We start from the raw sequence: 21,052 nt of genomic DNA, 5'->3' as shown, positions 1-21,052 counted from the left end.
AAGGGACCTGGCTGAATGACAGGCCTCTTCTGCCAAGGGACAGCTCAAATGTCCATGGAAACCAGCCCTTCTAATCGGGGCACCTCCTGTCCCCTCCAGGCATCCAGTAAGTGGGGGTGGGGGGTGGGGCAAGAACTTTAGAGGGCAGAGAAAGGAGCAAGGGAAGAGCTGTTAACCAAAACTCTGACAAAATAAGTCAAGGAAGACCAATGCCATTTAACATATATTTATTGAAATCTACTTGATGCAAGGCACTGTGCTAGATCTGGTAGGGGAATCAGACATGAAGGGTCACCCCTGTCTTATAAGAGCTCACAATCTAACAGGTGGGAGAGGGTGGGGAGGGCGAAGCTCTAGTGCAAGGCTGATTATAGTAAGTGCCATAAAACAGACAAGTTAAGGAGATCAGGGAGGGATGAGAAAAAAGCGCCAACAAATGAACCGTGGACTGGGGCGGACACAGCTACTCTTCTTAGATATGCAAATAACATTAAAGGCCAAGTTAAAAGAGACCATTTCTAGTTTCCAAAGTAAACAGCTAAACTGATACCATGAGAAGTACAGAATGTGAGTATGCTAGTAATAGAGAAATTCTCAATTCCCCAATCTCACAGATTTTCTGGAAGTAGCGAGACACTTCCAAAATAAAGAACAGGGTGGGTGTTGACTTAAATCATTTCATGGGGCACACATGGGATCCGTACAGGAACACCCGGACAGAGGCATTGGTCAAACTCACTGAGACTAAAAGGCATAGGTTTTCCCCATCTGAGTGAACAGAGTACCACATTTAAACAGGTGTCTACAACAGTCAGGTGGGACTCGGGCCAGGAACTAGAGTCAGGTAGAACATGAGGGAAACCAGCCATGTGATTCTTCTCAGGAAGCAGCCAACTGGTAAAAGGCAATTGACTCTTGACAGATTGCAAAAAGCAGAGACCCAATCAGGCTGGCTCAGGTCAAGGGAGTCTCTGGTGGGGACACAAATGAACTGGTGAGGGCAGTTGCCAGAAATCCAAGAACATGATGGGGCCTGGACTGCCTCAGGGAGACAGCTCTGGAGTGCTTAGCAGGATCTTCAAGCTGGTGCCACCTATCGGGTCAACTCCCCTAAATGCTGCGTGGCTCCCTCTTCCTTCCAGTACCAACGAGAAGATTCTCTCTCGTTTTTCTTGTTTGCACTTCACAGAGAACCCGAAAGGCCCAGCCTGTCGTTGCCAGCCAGCTCCGATGACAAGGTGCTGCCCTTGAGTCAAGTGTTCAGTTCTGGTTTGATTAGTGTGGCCTGGAAGGGGAGTGAGGGTCACAGGGCACACAACAGGGCTGAAGCCCAGAGCACGTGGAATGCCAACACTGTGAGACAAAGGTACCCTCTGTGATTGGGTGGGGCTCATTCTGGAAATGCAGAAGTGGGTACGACACAACTAATCAACACAGTTAATCTTAATAAGCAGCAAAAATGGTAAACAGGAACTTTCATTTAAAAATTTCAGCAAGTATTCAAAACTTTAATAAAAGCAATGGAAGGTTTCTTTCAGAATATAAGAAAAGGATATATTTCTAACGCGAGTCGGCATTCTATGTAACCCAACTGCTCTTCATTTCCCTTGCAAAAGAAATACGGGTGATTAGAAAGAAAAAATGAAATGAGGTAGATACACAAATGCATAGACGAGCCCACACAATAGGAAGCTTGATCACATTTTGCATCTGATGTAGCAGTATACCTACAGAAGCCAAGGAAATCCACCCCCAAGTTACCAGAGGCAAAAACTGAGCTTGGCACAACTACAGGACACACATTAAAGCCACAGACTGCTTGCGCCGGAGAGAGCACAGACTTCACCCGCAAACACAGTGACAGAGAAGATGCGGTCTTTAGTGTTAACTCTAGAAGAGGGTTTGGGAGAAAATTATAGAACAGGGAATGGAAAAAAGTCAAGGAGGGCAGGACAGGCGGCCAGGATGCCAGGATGCCATGTCCTGGCTTGGGAGAGAGGGAGCAGTGACGACAATGCTAGGTTCTGAGTTAATACTGTATCTGGATCCTTCATAAAACCTGACAGATGGCTAGCGAACAAGCAAGAAATGGCAGAGCGCTCCCAGTGAAAGCTGCCAGACTTGCCCCCCGTGAACGTCAAATTCTTTCCCGAATGACAGTGGTGTCAAACACGTCCTGACAGCTTGAAGAGAGAAAACTGATGCCGAAGGAAGCGGTGATGGCAGACACAGTTTCACAACTACTGCGAGAACTGAAGCCCACAGAGCAAAAGGAGTTGCTATGTAACAGGTGCTGTTGGCTTCTCTCCAGCCTGAGGGTCAGGCTGGAGACGTCACAGAGAGCCACGGTTGTGGCCCGGGGGGCCATTCCAGAGGACCTTCTGGCTAAGGTCACAGGGGTCGCCATGGGACCCTGCTTCCCAGGATGGGGTCCTGAGGAGCTCTTCCAGATGTGCCTGCCAGGAAGCTCGGCCTCAGCCTTGGCGGGCCCATCAGAAGCGTACGCTTCCTCTGTGGGCCCTCGAGAGGCCCCCCAAGCGCGGCTGCTGGGAAGTCACACCACAGCCCCAGCATGGCTGGCTTCTACCTGCGGGTTCTGCAGGCCACCGGGGGCCAGGTTTCTGGCCAGCCCTTGCTGCTGTTCCCCCCGGGGGAGACTGTTGGAAGCCACAGCCTGGCCCCGGGATGACCAGCTTCTATTTCTATGCCACACGGGCCGTCAGAAAGGCATCGGTGCCCTCCAAACCCTTCTTCTGTCACCCCTCCCGGGCATGGCTGCTGCAAGTCACAGCCCAGGCCCGTGGTGGCCAGCTTCTATCACCAGGCCACACCGGGCATTGGAGGGGCGCCGTTCCTCTCCGAGCCTTTGCTCTGCTGCTCCTTGGGTGTGGCTGCGGGAGGTAACATCAGAACACGTGGGTGAATTTCCCCCTAGTTGCCCAAAGCAAAAGCCACCAAACTGACCTCTTTCTAGTTCCAGAGTCACTCGCTAGGAGGAGGATGCAATCCACATGACAGCATCGGTCAAGTGAGTCTTCTTGTGTTCGAGGAGATGTGTCTCTGGTGGGTCTGCTGCTCAAGCACTGAATCCGTGCTGGGCATGGCCAAAGCTCCCTGGAGCTTGGAGGACAGCCAGCTGTGGCCAAGACCACGTTTGGACCGCCCCATTGATCTAGTTGAGGCCCAGCCCTGCTGCTGCCAGGTAGGGCTATACTGAGGAACAGTCAGAATGTTCTGGCCATCCGAGATGGAAGTTTCTCTCGCGTGTCTGAGTGGCCAGGTTGGATAGTCAAGTACTGCCCACAGACATGCAGAGTCCACATCGTGGATGAGGAGAGAGCCTGCTTCTGGGGCCCGTTCCCATCCAGCCTGCCCACCTGGTGCATCCACCTTCTGGTGGGGCAGGGCTTTCAACTTTTCACTTGTAATTAAAATTCTAGAAAAAAACATCATCATATCTAACTACTGAAGCAATGAAAGTTACGGCTTCACGGACAACAGTGAATGCCCGGGTATGTAAAAATTAAGAGCTCGCACAACAAAAATGTAATAAAACTGCTCCAAAGAGCAAAGCAATAAAACTGGAAAAGAGACCGTCACAATCGATGTAGAAAGGACTGCTGTATAAAGTCATTATGTCCAAAGGTAACTTGATAACTGGTCAAAGGAGATGAACGTACGGTTTGCATGCAAGGAAACAGGAACAGTATTAAAGTCATTGCACGAGAGAAAGAAGATGAGACTAGGAGTCAGGAGGCCTGGGTCCATCCCCAGTTCTGGTACTAATGAGTCATAGGATGACGGCATTAATTATGGTGATGACAGGAGATGACCTTCACTGAGTGTGTGCCTTCGGGCCAGGCGTGGCATCACAGTTCCCACGATAACCTTAGGGGTAGTCCTGGGATCGCCCCTGTTTTACAGAGCTCGAAACAGAGGGCTGGCTCTGTATGAGAGGCTACCATTCCCGAACAAGAGGCATCACCTTATACTTGAGTCCTGGAGACGTCCCTGTTACGGGGGTGCCCTCAGCTATTTAATTCTGAAGAAAACAGTGCTGCTTGAGGACAAGACCTATTAGCCTGGAACAGACCCCAACCGATGCTAGTTTTGGACACACGTGGAAGTCACTGGAATGAACTGGTTCAAGAAAAATGGATGCAAAAGAAATGTAACCCAGATTCAGTACTTATTCATAAGAGTATGACCTCACAACGACAAGTTATAGATGCTTCAAAAAAGTCTTTTAAAGGTCATTTGAAAAGGCAAACACATCAAGTGGTTATGTTGTAGGGCTACAGGACAAATTGAAGAAACCAACAATCGTCCTAATGTTATGTGAACAGGTACTTATGGCTTGGGAGGAAACTTCTAGCGAGAGCTTTGTGCAGGGATTGTCACAGTGCTACATGGCACACAGCTTAGATGAGTTGAAGCCATTGGATGTGCTTTGAAACTGTCGGATGACTCAAGAGGGGGCTGCGAGGTTGGGAAAGATGGTGAGGTCAGAGTTGCGTGTGAGGCTTTAGGATAAAATGATCTTGTGAAACGGAGTGAGGGAAAACAGGCGGCTTTTCTAAATTAATATATTATTCTATGTAGTATGTGATTTACAATATGCATGTATAACTGAATTAATAAATTAAATATTATAAGACATTTGAGTATTCTATTTACATCCCTAAAAATTTATAAATTCAAGTAGGCCAAACGACTCTGGGGCTTTGTTCTCTCCAGGAGAGCTTGGGTCCCGTCACACGGAGGCCATCATTGAGTCGCTCCTGAGGGAGCGGCCTGGAGAAGAGGTGCTGCGAGCCCCTTCACCCCCGCAGGCAGGTGTCTCTTCTCTCCTCCTGCTTCAAGGCCCGTGGATGTCAAATACCTTGAGGGTACTTCCTGCCAGTTAAACGAGTCAAAATAAATTAGAATGTCGTAGAAGCAACTCTCAACAGGCAAAATGGGAAACGTGTGCACTTATAAATTGCTGGTGACGGTATAAATTGGGTTCAACCTTCCGGACGAGAACAGACATAAGCGCTACAAAACTGGTCGTCTCCTTTGACTCTGCCCTCCCCTCTAGGGACTCGCCCCCCCGCGGGAAGCCGCCGCCGGCCGCGGGGCCGCGGGGCCGTGGGGCCGTGGGCCTCGGGGCCTCGTCTAGTCATGGTGGGTTGGCTGATGCTTCTGCAGTGCCGCCCGCCTCTTGAACACGCGGCCACACTCGCTGCACTCGCAGCGTCTCGCTCCGCTGTGGGTCCTCCGGTGGCGACTCAGGCCGGAGCTCCGCCGAAAGGCCTTCCCGCATTTGTCACACTCGTAGGGTTTCAGTCCGCTGTGGATCCGCCGGTGCTTGATCAGGTCGGAGGGCCCCCGGAAGGCCTTGCCGCAGTCGCCACAGCCGTAGGGCCGCTCCCCGGTGTGGATGCGCTGGTGCTCCAGGAGGCTGGAGCTCTGCCGGAAGGCCTTGCCGCACTGGCCACACTCGTAGGGCTTCTCGCCCGTGTGGATCCGGCGGTGTTTGGTGAGCTCCGAGCTCCTCCGGAAGAGCTTGCCGCAGTGGGGACACCCGTAGGGCTTGGCCCCGCTGTGGATGCGCTGGTGTTCGGCCAGGCCGTTGACACCCCGAAAGGACTTGCCGCAGTCGTCACAGTCGAAGGGCAGGTGGCCGGTGTGCACGCGCTGGTGCTTGAGGAGCTCCTGGCGATCCAGGAACTCTCTGCCGCATGCCTTGCAGGCGAACGGCTTTTCGGAAGTGTGGAGCTTCTGATGGCGAAAGAGGTGGGTGCTCACCTTGAAGGACCGCCCACACTCCTCGCAGTCAAACGGCTTCTCTCTGCTGTGGACGCGCAGGTGCTGACTGAGGCCCGCGTTCTTCTTGAATCTCTTCCCACATTCCTCACACTCGAAGGGCTTCGCCTCCCTCTCCATTTGCTCCCTTTCCTCCATGGCATCTTCCGGCGCTCGGCTGGGCCCCGGCTGGGGCTCTGCAGCCACATGGCTCTTCCGGTGCTCGTTGAACTCAGAGACGCCCCTGAAGACCCTCCCGCAATCACCACACTCCCAGCCCTTCTCCTCGCTGTGAATTCTCTGGTGCTGCACAAGGAGGACCTTGAGCCGAAAGGCATCCCCACACTCCTTACATGCAAAGTGATGTTCTATGGGCAGGTTCTGGGGGCTCCCCCCACTCCCCTCCGAGTCTCTGCTCTGTTTGACCTCAGGGCTGGGTGCACCGGCCATCGGGTAGCTGGTGGACGCCATCTCCTGGGGCTGAGCGTCTTCACCCATTCTCTGCTGTTGCGTCACCAAGATGCTTTTGGAGACGGGCACCGCAAGACACTGTACTCTGCAGAGGAGGAGGGAAGGAGGTTACTTTCCTTGGTCAACAATCACCTTCCTCCTGAGACAGCTGCTGAGCACAGGGCCCAGAGACCACGCAGCAAGGTGGCCAGTGCCCATCCAACCAGAAGCAAGGACTACAGAGGAAAGGGGCAGAAAGGTGTCACTGCTGGACGCCCCCTACCAAAGGGGTGCTGAGGAGGTCTCCCCTCCTGTGACTGAGAAGCAGCCACACCGCCTCCCCAAAGGCTCGGCGGGGGCCTCCTCCACAGTTTCTTCACACTTTCCAGGGTTCTTTTGCACTCAGCGGAATGCTTACCTCAATCTGTGTTCAGGGATGGCTCAGATGCCAGCACCAAGTGGCCTTGTACCAGGTGAGGAGCCAGGCGGCAATCAAAACAGGAACTCCTGCTGGCAGAAAAGGAAAAGGGTTTTGGTGGCAGCCAAAGATACCATCAGAACACAGCCGGGTGGGGAGGGGGGCGGGGCGCACGGCCTTCAAAGTCGAAACTCTTTTAATCCACCAAGCGTAGGTAGCTTGGCTGTGCCCTCAGGCAACTCATTCATCCCTGCCCTTTCCCAAGGGCTGGCTCCCGCCAGAGACTGGATGAGGCAGAGTCTGGGCCCACCTGGGTGGAGTGCCAGGGACTTGTTGTGAAGAGCTGGTCCTCCCTTTCTGCCTGTTCACACTCCTCAGTGCCTGCAAACGGAAAGTCCTACTGTTCCACGACTCCCAAAGTGACTCAGCAGTCTCGCCCCTCCCACCATGTGCAGCCCTCAACAGGGCATAGGGCCTTGCTGTGCCAATCTCTCTCTCAACAACAAACTGTAATAAAATGGCCATTCAGTTTTTGTGCAATTTAGGATTAAAAAAAAAAGTTTTCCAAATGATAGTGGCCACTTTGTTCTAATTTCTTTCCCAGTAAAAACCTGAGGAGGCCTCTTTCCATGCCCTTAGGAGTTGGGAGGGGGCCCTGCCAATTTGAAATGGTGAGGGTTGGCAGACCCTTTGCGTTTTCTTACAGCTGATCCCTAGGGTGGGGGGGCATAAGCCCCCAGAAGGCAAGGTTGTGCAGGGGTAATCCAGGTGCCCCTCAACCCTCACTCGGCTGCACAGGACCACGAAGCTGTGGGGAAGCTGGTGGAGGGCCAGGGGCATCCTTACCCACGGAGTTCACATTCCTGTAGTATGCCAGTGTCCTCTGCTCAGCGTCCAGTCTCAGGCACTCCTTTTTTGTGAGGTACTGGGCCACGTCATCAAATGTCACTGAATCCTGTAAGAATTCCCAGGGATAAGCAGTCCTTCTGTGCATTCTAGAATGAGGCAGGGGCAGCACTAGTAACAGCAGGGATAAGAGGTGAGGGTCTGGAGTAGATATGCATCGCTAGCGTGGAGATCTAAGCACAAGCGTCAAGAAATCCTGGAAAGAGAACTAACCAAGCACCAGAAGACCTGGGCCATGGCCTTCGCTTTGGCCTCCCAATGTCTTCCCAAGAGACCCCAGTTCAATCACTTTCCTGGATTGAAATGCAGCTCCCGCACCAGCATAATGGGAATTATAAGCCCAGCAGGTACCCGTTTCTTGGTAGACTCTCAGGACAGCAGAGGGATGGAAGGCAGCAGCAGGGGTTCAAGTCCTGTAGTGTGTCATGCTGGGAAAAGAGGTAGAGGCTAAGGCAGACTCAGGGAGCAGTGACAGTTTCCCAAGCCAGGCAGGGGGAAGCACAGCTCACCTGGGCCTCAAGGATCTCAAGAGGGCCTGCCAGGACCTGGTTTCCTGGGGGTCCATCCTGGGGAAGGGCAAGACCCTGGGGGGGCAGGCAGAGCTAAGGAAAGTGAAAAGAGCCATGAGCGACAATAACCCTGTCTCTGGGTCACCTAGGACAAGACTAGTGATTTCCTTTTCCCTGGTTTTAAATCTTATTCAGTCTTCTCTTGCACAGCAGCTGAGTGACAAGCCGGAGCCACAGGTATGCCTAAGAAAACAGACCCCAAACAGTGGAGAAAACAGGCTAGCAGAGAATACAGGCAGGCCAGAGAGAACCCAAACAAAACAAATGAATGTTGGCCCAGGAACAGCCCAGAGAATATAGACACAGATGCAGAACGAATGGTAGGTAGCGAGACTGACTCTCAGAGACAGGCCGGCCACAGGTTTCCTTAGCAGCCAGCCTCAAAGAGGTCAGTGCTCACACTGCCCAGGAACGAAGCTTCCCCAAAAGAATATCAGAAGAACTAACTGAGTGAGAAGTGAGAGACCTTTCCAACTTTGTAGGGGCAACAGAGAAACCAGATTGGGCCACTGGAGGCAAGAGAAGCTATGTCTTCTTGACCAGAAGCAAGGCCCTGTAGAGGCCATACCGCATTCTACTGAAACAATGAACCAGGTGACAGCGAGAGAGATGCAGACCAGACCATTTCTGTGGTATGTCTGACAAAATGAAAAGTTGAACAAAATTGCTGGAAAAAAAGAAGCCGCAAAGAAAAGATCTTCAAATACCTAGCTGCTAAATAAAAGATCTGAACGATATGTACAATTTACCTTTTTCTCCCAGATTGCAAAATATGTGAAATATTGTAATTAAGATACCACAAACGTGTATGCATCATAGGCCTCCCATTTCAGTGAGTTCAAAGAAACAGGATTATGGTTTCTGTTCTGATATCAAGTCAATTCACTTCAATCCAGACCTGACTGAGAAGGAGGCATTTTTCCAGTAGCTCAAGGAGTAGAAAACCCAGATACTCCAGGAAGACTTTTGCATAAAATTAGATATTATATTAAAAGGGATAGACAGAGACTTCCACTTCTGGTCATGATAGAGTAACAAGGAACAAATGATGTCCTGCCATAAACAAGTAGACAACTGGACAAAATAGCTGTGAAACAAGTTTTCAGACATTGGACAGCAGGAAGTGCTGGATCATGATCCCAACAGAAGAAACACAATGGAGATGAGCCTTATCATTGCCCGGCTCTGCCTGGAGGCAACTGCCAGACTGAGAGTGTAGGGAAGGGGGGGACTCAAACAGAGCTTGGTGGCTCCATCAAGACACAGACTAGCATTTGGGGCAGCTGATGCAGCTAGAGGCTGCAGAACACAGTTCCAGAAAGGAGGGAGCTATGCAGGAAAAACGAGCTCCAAAAAATCAGCAGAAGGCTCCCCTTGAACTTTTCCTAACATGCATGCATAATAAAACTCCCAAAGACTAGGAAAAGAATGACCAGGAAGCTTTAAGCTGAACAATTTCCAGGACACACAAAGGTAGGGAGATGTTCAGTATCCAACCAGCCAGGGTAGAGAGTCCTCCGTGATCACCGGGGGCATTCAGTATAGAATCAGAGGGGCCAGGCCTTGTAGTACGACTGACTGACCCCTGGAGTCACAGCTACCCTGAACCTGCTCTAGAAAAGCTTAGAAATAAGCTTCAACGTGATGAAGCTGTTCCATAAATAACTACCTCCCAAAAAGGAAGTCCAACACTTCTCAAAGTGAAACAACAAAATCTAGACACTCAACAATATAATCTCTATGATGTCCAACATCCAAGAAAAAATTACTGAAATGCCAAGAAGCAGGAAAATGTGACCCATGGCAAGGAAAATCATGTCAATAGGAAACACTCAAAAATGAAACTTACAGACAAGGATAACAGCTAGTTTATGGATAAGTATTGAAAGAAAAACAGAAACATAATGAAAAAATGGGCAATATAAACAAGATCCAAATGGGACTTCTGGAGGTGAAAACTATGATAGTTAAAATAAAAATTTCACTGGATGTGATTAACAGCAGATTAGACAATGAATCCCCTCCCCTCCAATATTAGAAAACTTGAGGACATAGCAATAGGAACTATCCCAAGTGAAGATCAGAAAGAAAAAAAAGATATTTAAAAAACAGTCTCAGTGACCTGGGATAACAGAAAATCACCTAACACATAAGTGATTGGAATCTGAGATGAGGAAAAGAGGGAAAAGGATACAAACATAGTTGAAAAAATGATGGCTGGAATTTTTCCCTCAAATTTGATGAGAACCAATCCCTATGCAGACTAAACACACAAACAACAAAACCAAAAAAACCACACAATGAAATTTCTGAAAACTAGTGTGATAAAGAGAAAATCTTAGAGCAGCTGTGGGGGGTGGGGACGACCCTGTTCTTTACAGAGGCACAAAGATAAGAGTCACTTCTTATCAGAAAATTTGCAAGCCATCAAACAACTGAATGACATTTTTAAAGTGCTAAAGGAAAAAAAAAAAACCTGCCAACCTAGAATCCTATATTCATGGAAAATAGCCTTTAAAAATGAAGGCAAATAAAAACTTTTGAGACAAAACGCTGAGAGAATTGGTCACCAGCAGACCTGTACTATGAGACACATTTTTTAAAAATGTTTTTATTTAATTTTGAGAGAGAGAGAGAGCATGTGAGCAGGGGAAGGGCAGAGAAGCGGGGGTGGGGGGATGAGGGGTGAGGGGTGTGGGATGTGGGGAGGGGACAGAGGATCTGAAGCAGGCTCTGCACTGACAGCAGAGACCCTGATGTGGGGCTTGAACTCACAAACCATGAGATCTTGACCTGAGCTGAAGTCAGATGCTTAAACCGACTGAGCCACCCAGGCGCCCCTGTACTATGAGACATATTAAAGTTGTTCAGATGAAGGAAAATGATACCAGATGGAAACCTGGATCTACTCAAAGGAATGAAGAAGAACAGGAATGTAAATATGTGAGGAAGTAGAAAACACTTCTACCTCATTTATTTTTATTTATATATATTTATTTACTTTTTAAAAGTTTATTTGAGAAAGAAAGCAAGCAGGGCAGGGGCAGAGGGAGAGGGGAGAGACAGAATTCCCAGCAGGCTCTGCACTGTTGGTGCAGAACCCAGTGCAGGGCTTGAACTCATGAACTGTGAGATCATGACCTGACCAAAACCAAGAGTTGGACGCTTAACTGACTGGGTCACCCAGAGACCCCCTACTACTTTATTTTTAAATCTTAAAAAAAAAAATAACTGATCATTTAAAACAATAATAATATTAAGGTAGTGTGGGGTTTTATAACATATGTATAAGTAAAACATATGATTGTGTGTTTTAGGAAGCCCTCCAAGACTCTGATGCATGCTAATAAGCCAGTAGTGAAGATAAAATACAATTCTAAAAAAAAAAAATCCAAAAGAAGAAAGATAAAGAAACAAAGGAAAAAGAACAGATGGGACAAAAAGAAACAAACAGCAGGATGGCAAACTTAAATCCAAGCACATGGATAATTAAGTTAAATGTAAATGGACTAAACACTCCAATTGAAAGACAGAGGTTATTAGATTGCATTAAAAAAACAATACTCAACTTTATGATGTCTATAAGAAGCTTTACATATAAAGGCCTTAAATGTAAAGACATAGATAGGTGAAAAATAAAACGATGGAAAACAATATACTATGGGTCTAAATAATCCCAAGGACCAAAATAAGAAGAGAGGGTGAATGGTGAATGTGGTGCAGTGTTCAGGAGACCTTACTGAAGAGTCCTAGCACTCGGAGCAGGAAGAAAACTGGAGATCTTGAACATAAAATCAACAAGTGGTAGAAAACAAGAAAAAAAATGCAAAAAAAAAAATCAACAGGTGGCCAATATGGATGACATGCAGATTACAAAAATGCAAATCCTTCATAGAAGATGTAGACCAACAGTAACTGTTTATTAAAAACTCCAAAGAGCGTGGGGGAAGGGGAGTGACTTGCTAAGTATATATTTGCATTTTAGGAGAAAAAAAGGAATAAACAGAGTGACTTGTAGCTGAAATGAGCACACCTATACTGTAACGTGTGCCGCACTGGAGAAGAGTCTGGGTTTAGAATGGTCTTCTGCTTTCTGTTTCTGAAACATATGAATTTTTAGTGACCAAGCTGTATTTCTTTGGTAATCAGAAAAGAATAACAATTTTAAAAGATTTGGGTAGACTTTAGATAAGAAAGATGCTCAGCATGCAAGAGGGCAGGGCTAAGGCCAGAGAGACAATGGGGAATGGCCCTGGGAGCTGAGCAACATCCTGAGATACTGACATGGTCAAGGGAGATACAGGGGAAAGGGCTGCTAGGAATGTGTGGGCAGTTCCAGAAAGCTTAGAGATAGGACTATGGGATTGGGACTTCCTGGGCTCGTCTCCCCAGGTTCTCAGTGTCACGCACAGGTGAGAGCAGAAGGCATCCTTTGGTCTAAATGCCCACAGAAGCCCCATTCTCATCTTTAACCCACTGCCCAGCACGGGTGGTTCCTTGGTGTGTGAGTGAAGCCCTAGGTACCCAGCAGCCAAGCCCTCCATGTCCCACTGTCACCTGGGTAGGCCCCCTCTGGGCAGTTGGATTCTTCCTGGTATATATTTGATGTCTGGTTTGACTTTGACTTCCAATACAAAACAAACTGGTCAGAGATTACTTATATAATTCATTGAAAAAGTTCACTTCCATTGACATTGAGCTTTTGCTCATAAGTGGAATGGACAGAATAGCTCATATTTACCTTCTGAGAAAGATGGCCTGTTATAAACTTGTCTCACTGTCCTCAAGCCAAAGACCTAAGGCCTTAACTCCTTAAAAAGACCCTTGCCCAGGCCACCAGGCCCATATCCTTCATCCCGCATCTTAGTCATTCCTTCCAGACACTCTGGCATTCATTCTGTCCTAAATATGCCAAGGTGATGCCCCTCAGGGCTCTGAACATGCCACAGGAGGTTCCTTCTAAGAATTTAGGCCTCATTCAAGTGTCAACCTCCTCAAAGTGTCTTCACTCTCCAGCCCTATCACGATGTACTCATAACACTTTTCACTACCTAAAAATCCTCTGAAATTGTTTTTACCTGACTCCCCAGGAGAAATGTCACCTCCCACAGGAGAGAGACTTGCTCTTTCTTGGTCACCCCTGGAATCCCCAGCATCTCTAGGAGCCCCTGGCACTGAGTGGACACGGGATAAACTGTGGGGGGAGGGGCATGTTAAATGGTGCAAACCTTCAGTTACAGAGCACTTACTATGTGTTTGCTACTGTGCTTCTCCTTCCCTTCACATAATTTCATTATTGCAACCTATAGTTATTACCACCTCCATTTTACACAGAGGGGAGTTATAGATCCAAGAGCTTAAGTAACTTGCCCAAGGTCCAGCTCCTAAGATTTAAGACTTTTTGAGCCACACCAGAGAAAAGAAATAGGCAGCCTTCTAACACCAGGCCGTATCCAGAGAACAGGCAGTTACTGAATGTAACGAAGTACCTGTAGCAGACAGACAGATGGAGAGAGAGAACCCCAAGCAGGCTCCACGCAGTCAGCATTGAGCCTGACATGGGGCAAATCTCTGCCTCTTAATATAAAGTAATATTATCTTTCTTCTTTAAGTGTGATCTGAAGTGTGGTCTAATGACTACATGCTCCTTGAGAGTGAAGGCCCTATCAAAGGTTGACTGCAGATTCCACCCTAGACACTGCAGCTGCTTGATGAGCACAGGGAAATCCTCTCAATGCTAATCCAGTGCCTGACAATCTGAATAATGTATTCTACAACATGAGAGCTCATGTGAGTGCAGAAATAGCCCTGATATGTACTTTAGATGGCAATGTAAATTTTAGTCAACTTACTTATGTAGAATTTTCTGTATAGAACCAGAAACATTCAGAGAACCAGAATAATCATTCCTCTCTGATATGAAAGAACAGAAATTAAGAGTTGAATTCAATGGAGACAAAAAATAACCCATGTCAAAAAAAAAAAAAAAGGTAGTGAATAATTAGGTGTCTTCTGGTTGCATTTGAGCTCAGAATCCCTCCTCAGGATGTCTGGCTACTAGTAAGGGTCACTTCTGAGCCTAAAAGATCAGTGTTTGACCAAGTCCGTGGCACAAACAGCCATGCAACCTCCCTAGCAGGTACTGTTTTTCCCTGCACAGGGGAACAGGGGTGAGGTAGCAAGGCCACCCAAACTAGATCTATCTGGCAGCTTCTAGAAACTTCTAAGGGGTGCCAGAAATACCTGGACTCCCTGGAACATCTAAATAAGGACCTGTAGCAGAATGTCCTCAGGCCCTGGAAGACAATAGGTAGCTCATGGTGTTCAGTTCAGTTCAGTTCTGGGCCAGAGCAAAAATGCCCTGGAGGGTGTCTTTATAGGTCAGACAAGAGACCTCACTCTTCAGCATCTAATTCAGATGGGTGCCTGCAGCTTTCTGTCCCATTCAAATGATTACCTAGATTCCCAATTCTCCTTATTAGAGATCTGTTTTCCTTTGAGTCTTGTTGCTTAGACTGAGAATTGTCTGTGGGCAAAGACGGTTTAGTGACACTGACATACATGAAAATACAAGCACTTCTAGAATGCAAAGAATATTTCACACCATCTTCATCCTCACCCATGGGCATCCTCACCCTAACAGCATGACCAGCTTTAAGGCCAGCAGACGTGGTCTGTAAACACCCAGACTTACCCAAAAGAGACATACAAGGATAGCTCATTGTGTCTTGGGACAATTCTGAGCGATAAGTCAGGCAGGAAAGGTCCCACCTGTTAGACTGAAATAATTTGGGGGGACAGAAGCAGACTTGGATGCATCTTCCGAGAACGTGTCTGTTTGGGTCGTGAGTACTTAACCAAAGGACAGACCGAGACAACACACACTGCCGAGATCCTGATTCACCCCAGCCAGGCAAGGCCAGGACGCTGACCCGAGCCTCTGGGCTGGAGCTGAGCCTGCCCTTCACATGCTCTCAACTTGTCTCGTCAGGATGTGGCCATGAAGGTCTTGTTTGGGCCCAGCCTATACCGTGTAAGCGCGCTGTTGCTAGAAGTGGCAGAATCCTAAAGGGCCAAGAGAGGGTGTTTCACCAGGAAAGTCTGTTTCTCTTGGGATGTTTGTGTCTGTGTGTGTCTTTTTCCATGTGCGTGGGTGGGAGGCATCTGTCTCCATCTTCCCCAGTTTTCCTCTCTCACTTTGCCTGGGCACCTGTCCCTCTCTGTTTAGGTTTCCGTTTTCTTTTCCTTCTATTAAAAGCCAGAAGGTAGACCAGAAGGGGATTTTGTAGTGTTTGTTGTACTTAACTGAGGAAAGGTTTATGTTGCCCTTTCCCCAAGAAGATGCATGGCATCTTACTAAAAATCAAAATAAATTGTGAAGTTTTGATTCATTTAGGTTACATTGCCCTGGATATGAGAGATTCTACATGGGTATGGGGGGCTGCTCATTTGGGGAGCCCAGGCAGGTTAGGAGCAGGGCTAGATCAGTGTGTTAGAACCCTGGCTTGGGGTTTGCTAAGAACTCAAAGGGCAGAGTAGCGGGTGTGGGTGGGGCCAAGGAATCTGCATTTTCAACCAGCACTCTTGGGACTGGAATGTGGAGCTGCACTTTGTTAGTGCTGGGCCTGTCTAGCATCTGGAGTCTTCCTTACCTCCAGCACTCAGAAGACAGGACTCTGGCCTGTGAGCCTCCAGTATGGGATCCCACTGTCTTTGCTGATTGTCAGACTTCTCGGAAGAGAATTCACACTTTCTAGTGATTTTCCAAGGGGTCTCTCACCCAAAGAAGGCTGAAAATCACTGCTCATCAGGATTCTAAACATAGATCCAGGGACATTTTTGGGGAATGGACTGGACTGTGCAAGCTGCTTCTACTTAAAGGCTCAATGGGGAAGGGAGGATGGGGAATGGGGTGAGGCAGCATTAGTACCCAGAGGGGGTGCTGTTCTGGCAATCTCATCTGAAATCCTTTGGTAAATGAAAAATGTCGGGTCTGAGGTTTAAGAGAAAATATTTCACTGACCAAAGAGACCGGAGGGGGCTGGCAGCCAGGCTAGGCCAACGCTGGCTGGAGGGCGTCAGTTGGAACAGGGTGGGACCTCCGGGAAGAGGGCCAGGATTTTGGGAGGGGGGTGGTGTTTGAATGGGACCATGGGCTTTGGGCCGCAGGCAAGCGTGTGTTTGGGGGGGTAGGATGGAAAAAGACATGTAATTAATCACCCAAATATAGACTAGAGGAGGCAGCAAAGGAGTTTAAGGGGGGGGGCACAGGAGCAGGAGATATGGCCCCCCAGAAGGGTGACAGAAAAAGCCCTGTTCAGACCCAGAGCCTAGAGCTCATCTTCACCCAGCAAGGGCTGCCCCCCCTTGCGCTCCCTCACAGTTCTTGGACTCTGGGCTAGTCCCCCATCCCTCCCCGCCACCCTGAGGCTCAACCCCCACCCAAAAGAAAAGGAGGAACTCCATCAGCAGGAACCGTCCTCAGCTCATCCATCCAGCGCCCCTGACTGCGTCTCAGCCCCTCCCCCAGACCGGGAAAAAGCCCTTTAACCTTCCCAACGCCCCCTCCCCCTTAGCCTCCATTGCGCTGGCGCAGGGGTCCCCTCCTTCCCATAACGACCAGTTCCCACTTCATCGTGTCCCCTCAAAAGCAGCGTAGGCCTCGGCACATCCGTGATTCCCGCTCCGAGCGCCGGCCCCCGCGAGAAGGCCTTCGGGCCTCCTCGTACCCGCCATAAGAGACTCGTCCTTCACTCCGGATGGCCTCAGGGCCGAGCGGGCCCCGAGGCGCCCCCCAAAAAACGCTTGGCCGCCCCCCACCGCACACTCTGCGGAACACTCACCCTAGCTTCGCGCACTCTCCCAGGCCGCCCCCCTGCGAATCCTCGCGTGGCCCAAACGATCAGCCCAATCCTGCACACCCTCCCGCGCCCTGCGCACATCCTCCCGTGGCCTTCACGCTCACCCCGGCCCCGTGGCGGCCGACGCTCGGACCTCGGCAGAGCGGCGTTGGCGCGGCCCAGGCAGGCCCGGCGTGGCAGGAAACGCCACGGAGCCGCCCGCGCCCGGCTGAGCCCAGCAGCCCCGCGGCGCGTTTCCGGAGCCGCGGGCGCAGCCGGGGGTAGTGGGGGAGCAAGGCCCGCCCCGGCCCCGGCCCCGCCCGGTCAGCCAGCCCCAATTGGCCCGGAGAGGGGGCGGGGCGGGGCGGGGGCGGGGCTCAGGCCCAGGGGGAGGGGCGGGCGCGACTGCTGGGGATCTGCGCGTGCGGGCCAGATTCCTAAGTGGAGGAGGGAGGAGTGGAATGAATGTGGTAATGAGTGAGTGAATGAATGAATGCATGAATGAATGAATGAATGAATGAGTGATCGAACGAAGCAACCAGCCCATGAAAGAAGGAACGAAGCAATGGAAAGAACCCTGCCCCCTCGGACGCCTTCTGGATGCTAGTGACGGTGGGGGGACGGGAACCGAAAGCGAAGCAGAGCAAAGCCAGATCTCACGGGAGGGGTCAAAGCTCCTTACTGAGTCACCAATGCCGTTGTGAGCTCTTACTGTGCCAGACAGTAAGAATACAGCTGTGAGCAAAACCAGGCCGGATCCCTGCCCTCAGGGGGTGCGTATTTGGCGCCAAAAGCTCGTGTGTGTGTGTGTGTGTGTGTGTGTGTGTGTGTGTGTGTGTGTGTAGGCGCGCACCCATGTGGGAATAGGGGTAGAGGGGAAAGGCATTTGAGTTAATTTCAAAATAGGTCATACTATGAAGAAAAACCAACAGGATTCTTCGATGGGGGTGGGGGGGGGCGCTGCAAGTAGTGACAGCCAGTTCCAGAAGAATTCGCTGCCAGTCATTAGAAATCTAGGAAGCTGCAGCTGCCCTGCAGTGTGCTACGCCCGTTAGTGCTTCCTTGAAGACTCTTGTTTCCTAAGGAAGACTATAATTAACAAGGATCAACATAAAATGCATAAGAGTGGTAAGAACTGTAAAGAGCATCATTTAAGGTGATGTTTGGGAGTGATGGGTGGAGGAATTGGGTGAGGCTACCATTGATATGAGGCTTCAATGACAAGGACTCAACCATGGGAAGAGAGGAAGGACATCTTCAGGCAAAAGGGACAGCAACTGCAAAGACCATGTGTCAAGAACAAATTGGGTATATCCTAGGATCAAAAGGAAAATGCTGAAGTGTAGCAAGCCAAGGGAAAGAAAGAGCCACACAGGTGGGGTGAAGCTGGGCACTTGAAATTGAGTCTGAAGGACACGATTTAACATTTTTCTTTATTCCTTATTAATAAGCATTTAATGCTTTATTAGTGATAATGATAACCAACTTCTTTTTAAGGTTTATTTTTTTTACTTTTAGAAGGAGACAGAGAGAGAAGGGAAGGGGCAGAGAGAGAAAGGGAGAGAGAATCTCAAGCAGGCTCTGTGCTGTCAGAGCCCTTACACGGGGCTCGAACTTACCTGACAGGTGCCAAAATCAAGAGTCAGATGCTTAACCGAGTGAGCCACCCTGGCACCCCAGTGATAACAGACTTCTTAAATATTCTTGTAACCATTTTAGATGTTAACAACTCTTTTCTTATTTTCCTTCAGATTTTATTATGACAGCTTTGCAACATATGGATCAATTCAAAGATCTGTACCCAGGTACCAATCACCAATATTCTACAATTAGCCTTATGCTCTACTTGCTTGATTGTAAGGTCATCCTTAATTTCAACGTTTTTTATTTATTTTTGGGACAGAGAGAGACAGAGCATGAACGGGGAGGGGCAGAGAGAGAGGGAGACACAGAATCAGAAACAGGCTCCAGGCTCCGAGCCATCAGCCCAGAGCCTGACGCGGGGCTCGAACTCACAGACCGCGAGATCGTGACCTGGCTGAAGTCGGACGCTTAACCGACTGCGCCACCCAGGCGCCCCAGGTCATCCTTAATTTACTGATACATTTCAAAGCACGCTGCACACATCAGTATGCTTCACCTCTAAACACCTCAGCATGCATAGCATTAACTAGAGATGGATACCTGTTTACTGTTTTGGGGGAGGTAAAATTTACTACAGAAAAACACACAAATCGTAAGTGCCCCATGTAGTGAGTTTTGACAAATGCATACTCCAAGCTCCTGTCAAGATACAGAAGACGCAACACCCTAGAAATTTCCCTTGTGCCCGTTTCCAGTCAGTCACCACCACAATCCCACACAAAGGCAACCACAGTGCTAAGTTTTCTCCAGCATAGGTAACTTTTGCTATTTGAGGACTTCATATGGATGGAATCATACAGTAGGTACTATTTTGTGTCTGGATTCTTTCAGTCAGTATGATGTTGAGATTTTTCTATGTTGTTGAATGTGTTATTGCTTCTTTCCCTTTATTACTGAGTAGTATTCCATTGTCTGGATATATCCAAGTTGGTTTATTCATTCACCAGTTTACGATCTGGGCGGTTTCCATTTTGGACTATGATAAATAAGGCTGCTCTGAACATTTGTCTACAAGTTTGTGTGGACATTTGCTTTCATTTTACTTGGATAAGTACCTAGAAAGGGAATTGCCACGTCATAGGATAGTTGTTTTATAAGAAACTGCCAGAATATTCTGTAAAGTGGTTGTACAATTTATGTTCCTACCAGAAATGTACAAGAGTTCCTTTTCTTTCCAATCTTCCTTAACGTTTAGGGATGTCAACCTTTATTTTTAGCTATTTAAGTGGGTGTGAAGTGGCAACTCATTGTGATTTTAATTATCATCTCCCTGATGACTAATCATGTTGAGGATGATGTTTTTCTGTGCTTACTGGCCATTTCTATATTTTCTTTGTAAAGTGTCTATTCAAATAGATTTCCCACTTTTATAGGGTCATTTGTCTTTTTATTATTTACTCTTGTAGGTGTTTTTTTTTTAAACAAATCTTTTGAGGTATATTTGACATAACCAGACGTCTTTAAACTGTACTATCTCATGAGGTTTGACATATATATTTCCATGAAACCATCACCACAATCAAAGCAATAAACATATCCATTACTCTCATTTTCCTGTGTCCTTTGTAGTCCCTCTCTCCTGTCTCTTCTTGCTCCTTTGCCCCTCTTGTCTTCAAGCAACCACTGATCTGCTTTCTGTCACTATAAGGTAGTTTGCATTTTCTAGGGTTTTATATAAATGGAATCATAAAATCAATGTTCTGTTGGATGTACCATAATGGGTTTATTCATTCATTGGTTGATGGACATTTGGGTTGTTTCCAGTTTAGGGCAACTACAAATAAAGCTGCTACAAACATTTGTGTATATTCCTTTATACATACATATATTTCCTTGGATAACTACCAACAATAGTATGACTGGATAATACAGTAGAGGTATGCTTAGCTTTTCAAAAAATTACCAATTGTTTTCCAAAGTGGTTGTACCATTTTACATTCCCACTAGTACTGTAGGAGAGTTCCAGTTCCACATTCTTGTCAGTACTTGGTATGGTCAGTCTTCTGAATTTTACCATTCCAGTAGCTGTATAGTATAATCTCATTCTGGTTTTAATCTAGATTTTCCTGACTAATGGTGTTGAGCATATTTTCATGTCCTCATTGGCCATCATACATCTTCTTTAGTGAAATGTCTGCTTAAACCTTTTGGCCCTGTTATTATTATTGGGTGGCTTTTCTTACTATTCAGTTATAACAGTTCTTTATATATTCTAGATACAAGTCTTTTGTCAGGTATTATGCTTTGCAAGCCTTTTCTCCCAGTCTGTGGCTTGTCTCTTCATTTTCTTAACAGTGTCTTTTGAAGAGCAGAAATTCTAATTTTGATGAGGTTAAATTTATCAGTCTGCTCTTTTATGGATTGTGCTTTTGGTGTCACATCTAAGATTTATTTATTTATTTATTTATTATTAAAAATTGTTTAATTTTTTTTTGAGA

The 21,052-nt window shown here is 47.9% G+C and overlaps 1 protein-coding gene across 1 annotated transcript; it reads right to left on the bottom strand.

Moving 5' to 3' along the window:
• Positions 1–210: 210 nt before the first annotated feature.
• ZNF275 (zinc finger protein 275) lies at positions 211–17,089 on the bottom strand. Its single transcript, XM_058712319.1, is given in 6 exon segments — positions 211–6,310; positions 6,640–6,727; positions 6,730–6,744; positions 7,502–7,610; positions 8,071–8,163; positions 16,974–17,089. Coding segments are annotated over 6 exon segments (1,557 nt in total). The 5' UTR covers positions 17,073–17,089; the 3' UTR covers positions 211–5,157.
• Between the last annotated feature and the right edge of the window lie 3,963 nt (positions 17,090–21,052).

Source organism: Neofelis nebulosa, chromosome X (assembly GCF_028018385.1).
Source record: "Neofelis nebulosa isolate mNeoNeb1 chromosome X, mNeoNeb1.pri, whole genome shotgun sequence".
Taxonomy (NCBI): Eukaryota; Metazoa; Chordata; class Mammalia; order Carnivora; family Felidae; genus Neofelis; species Neofelis nebulosa.
This window is presented reverse-complemented; position numbering and strand designations above follow the sequence as displayed.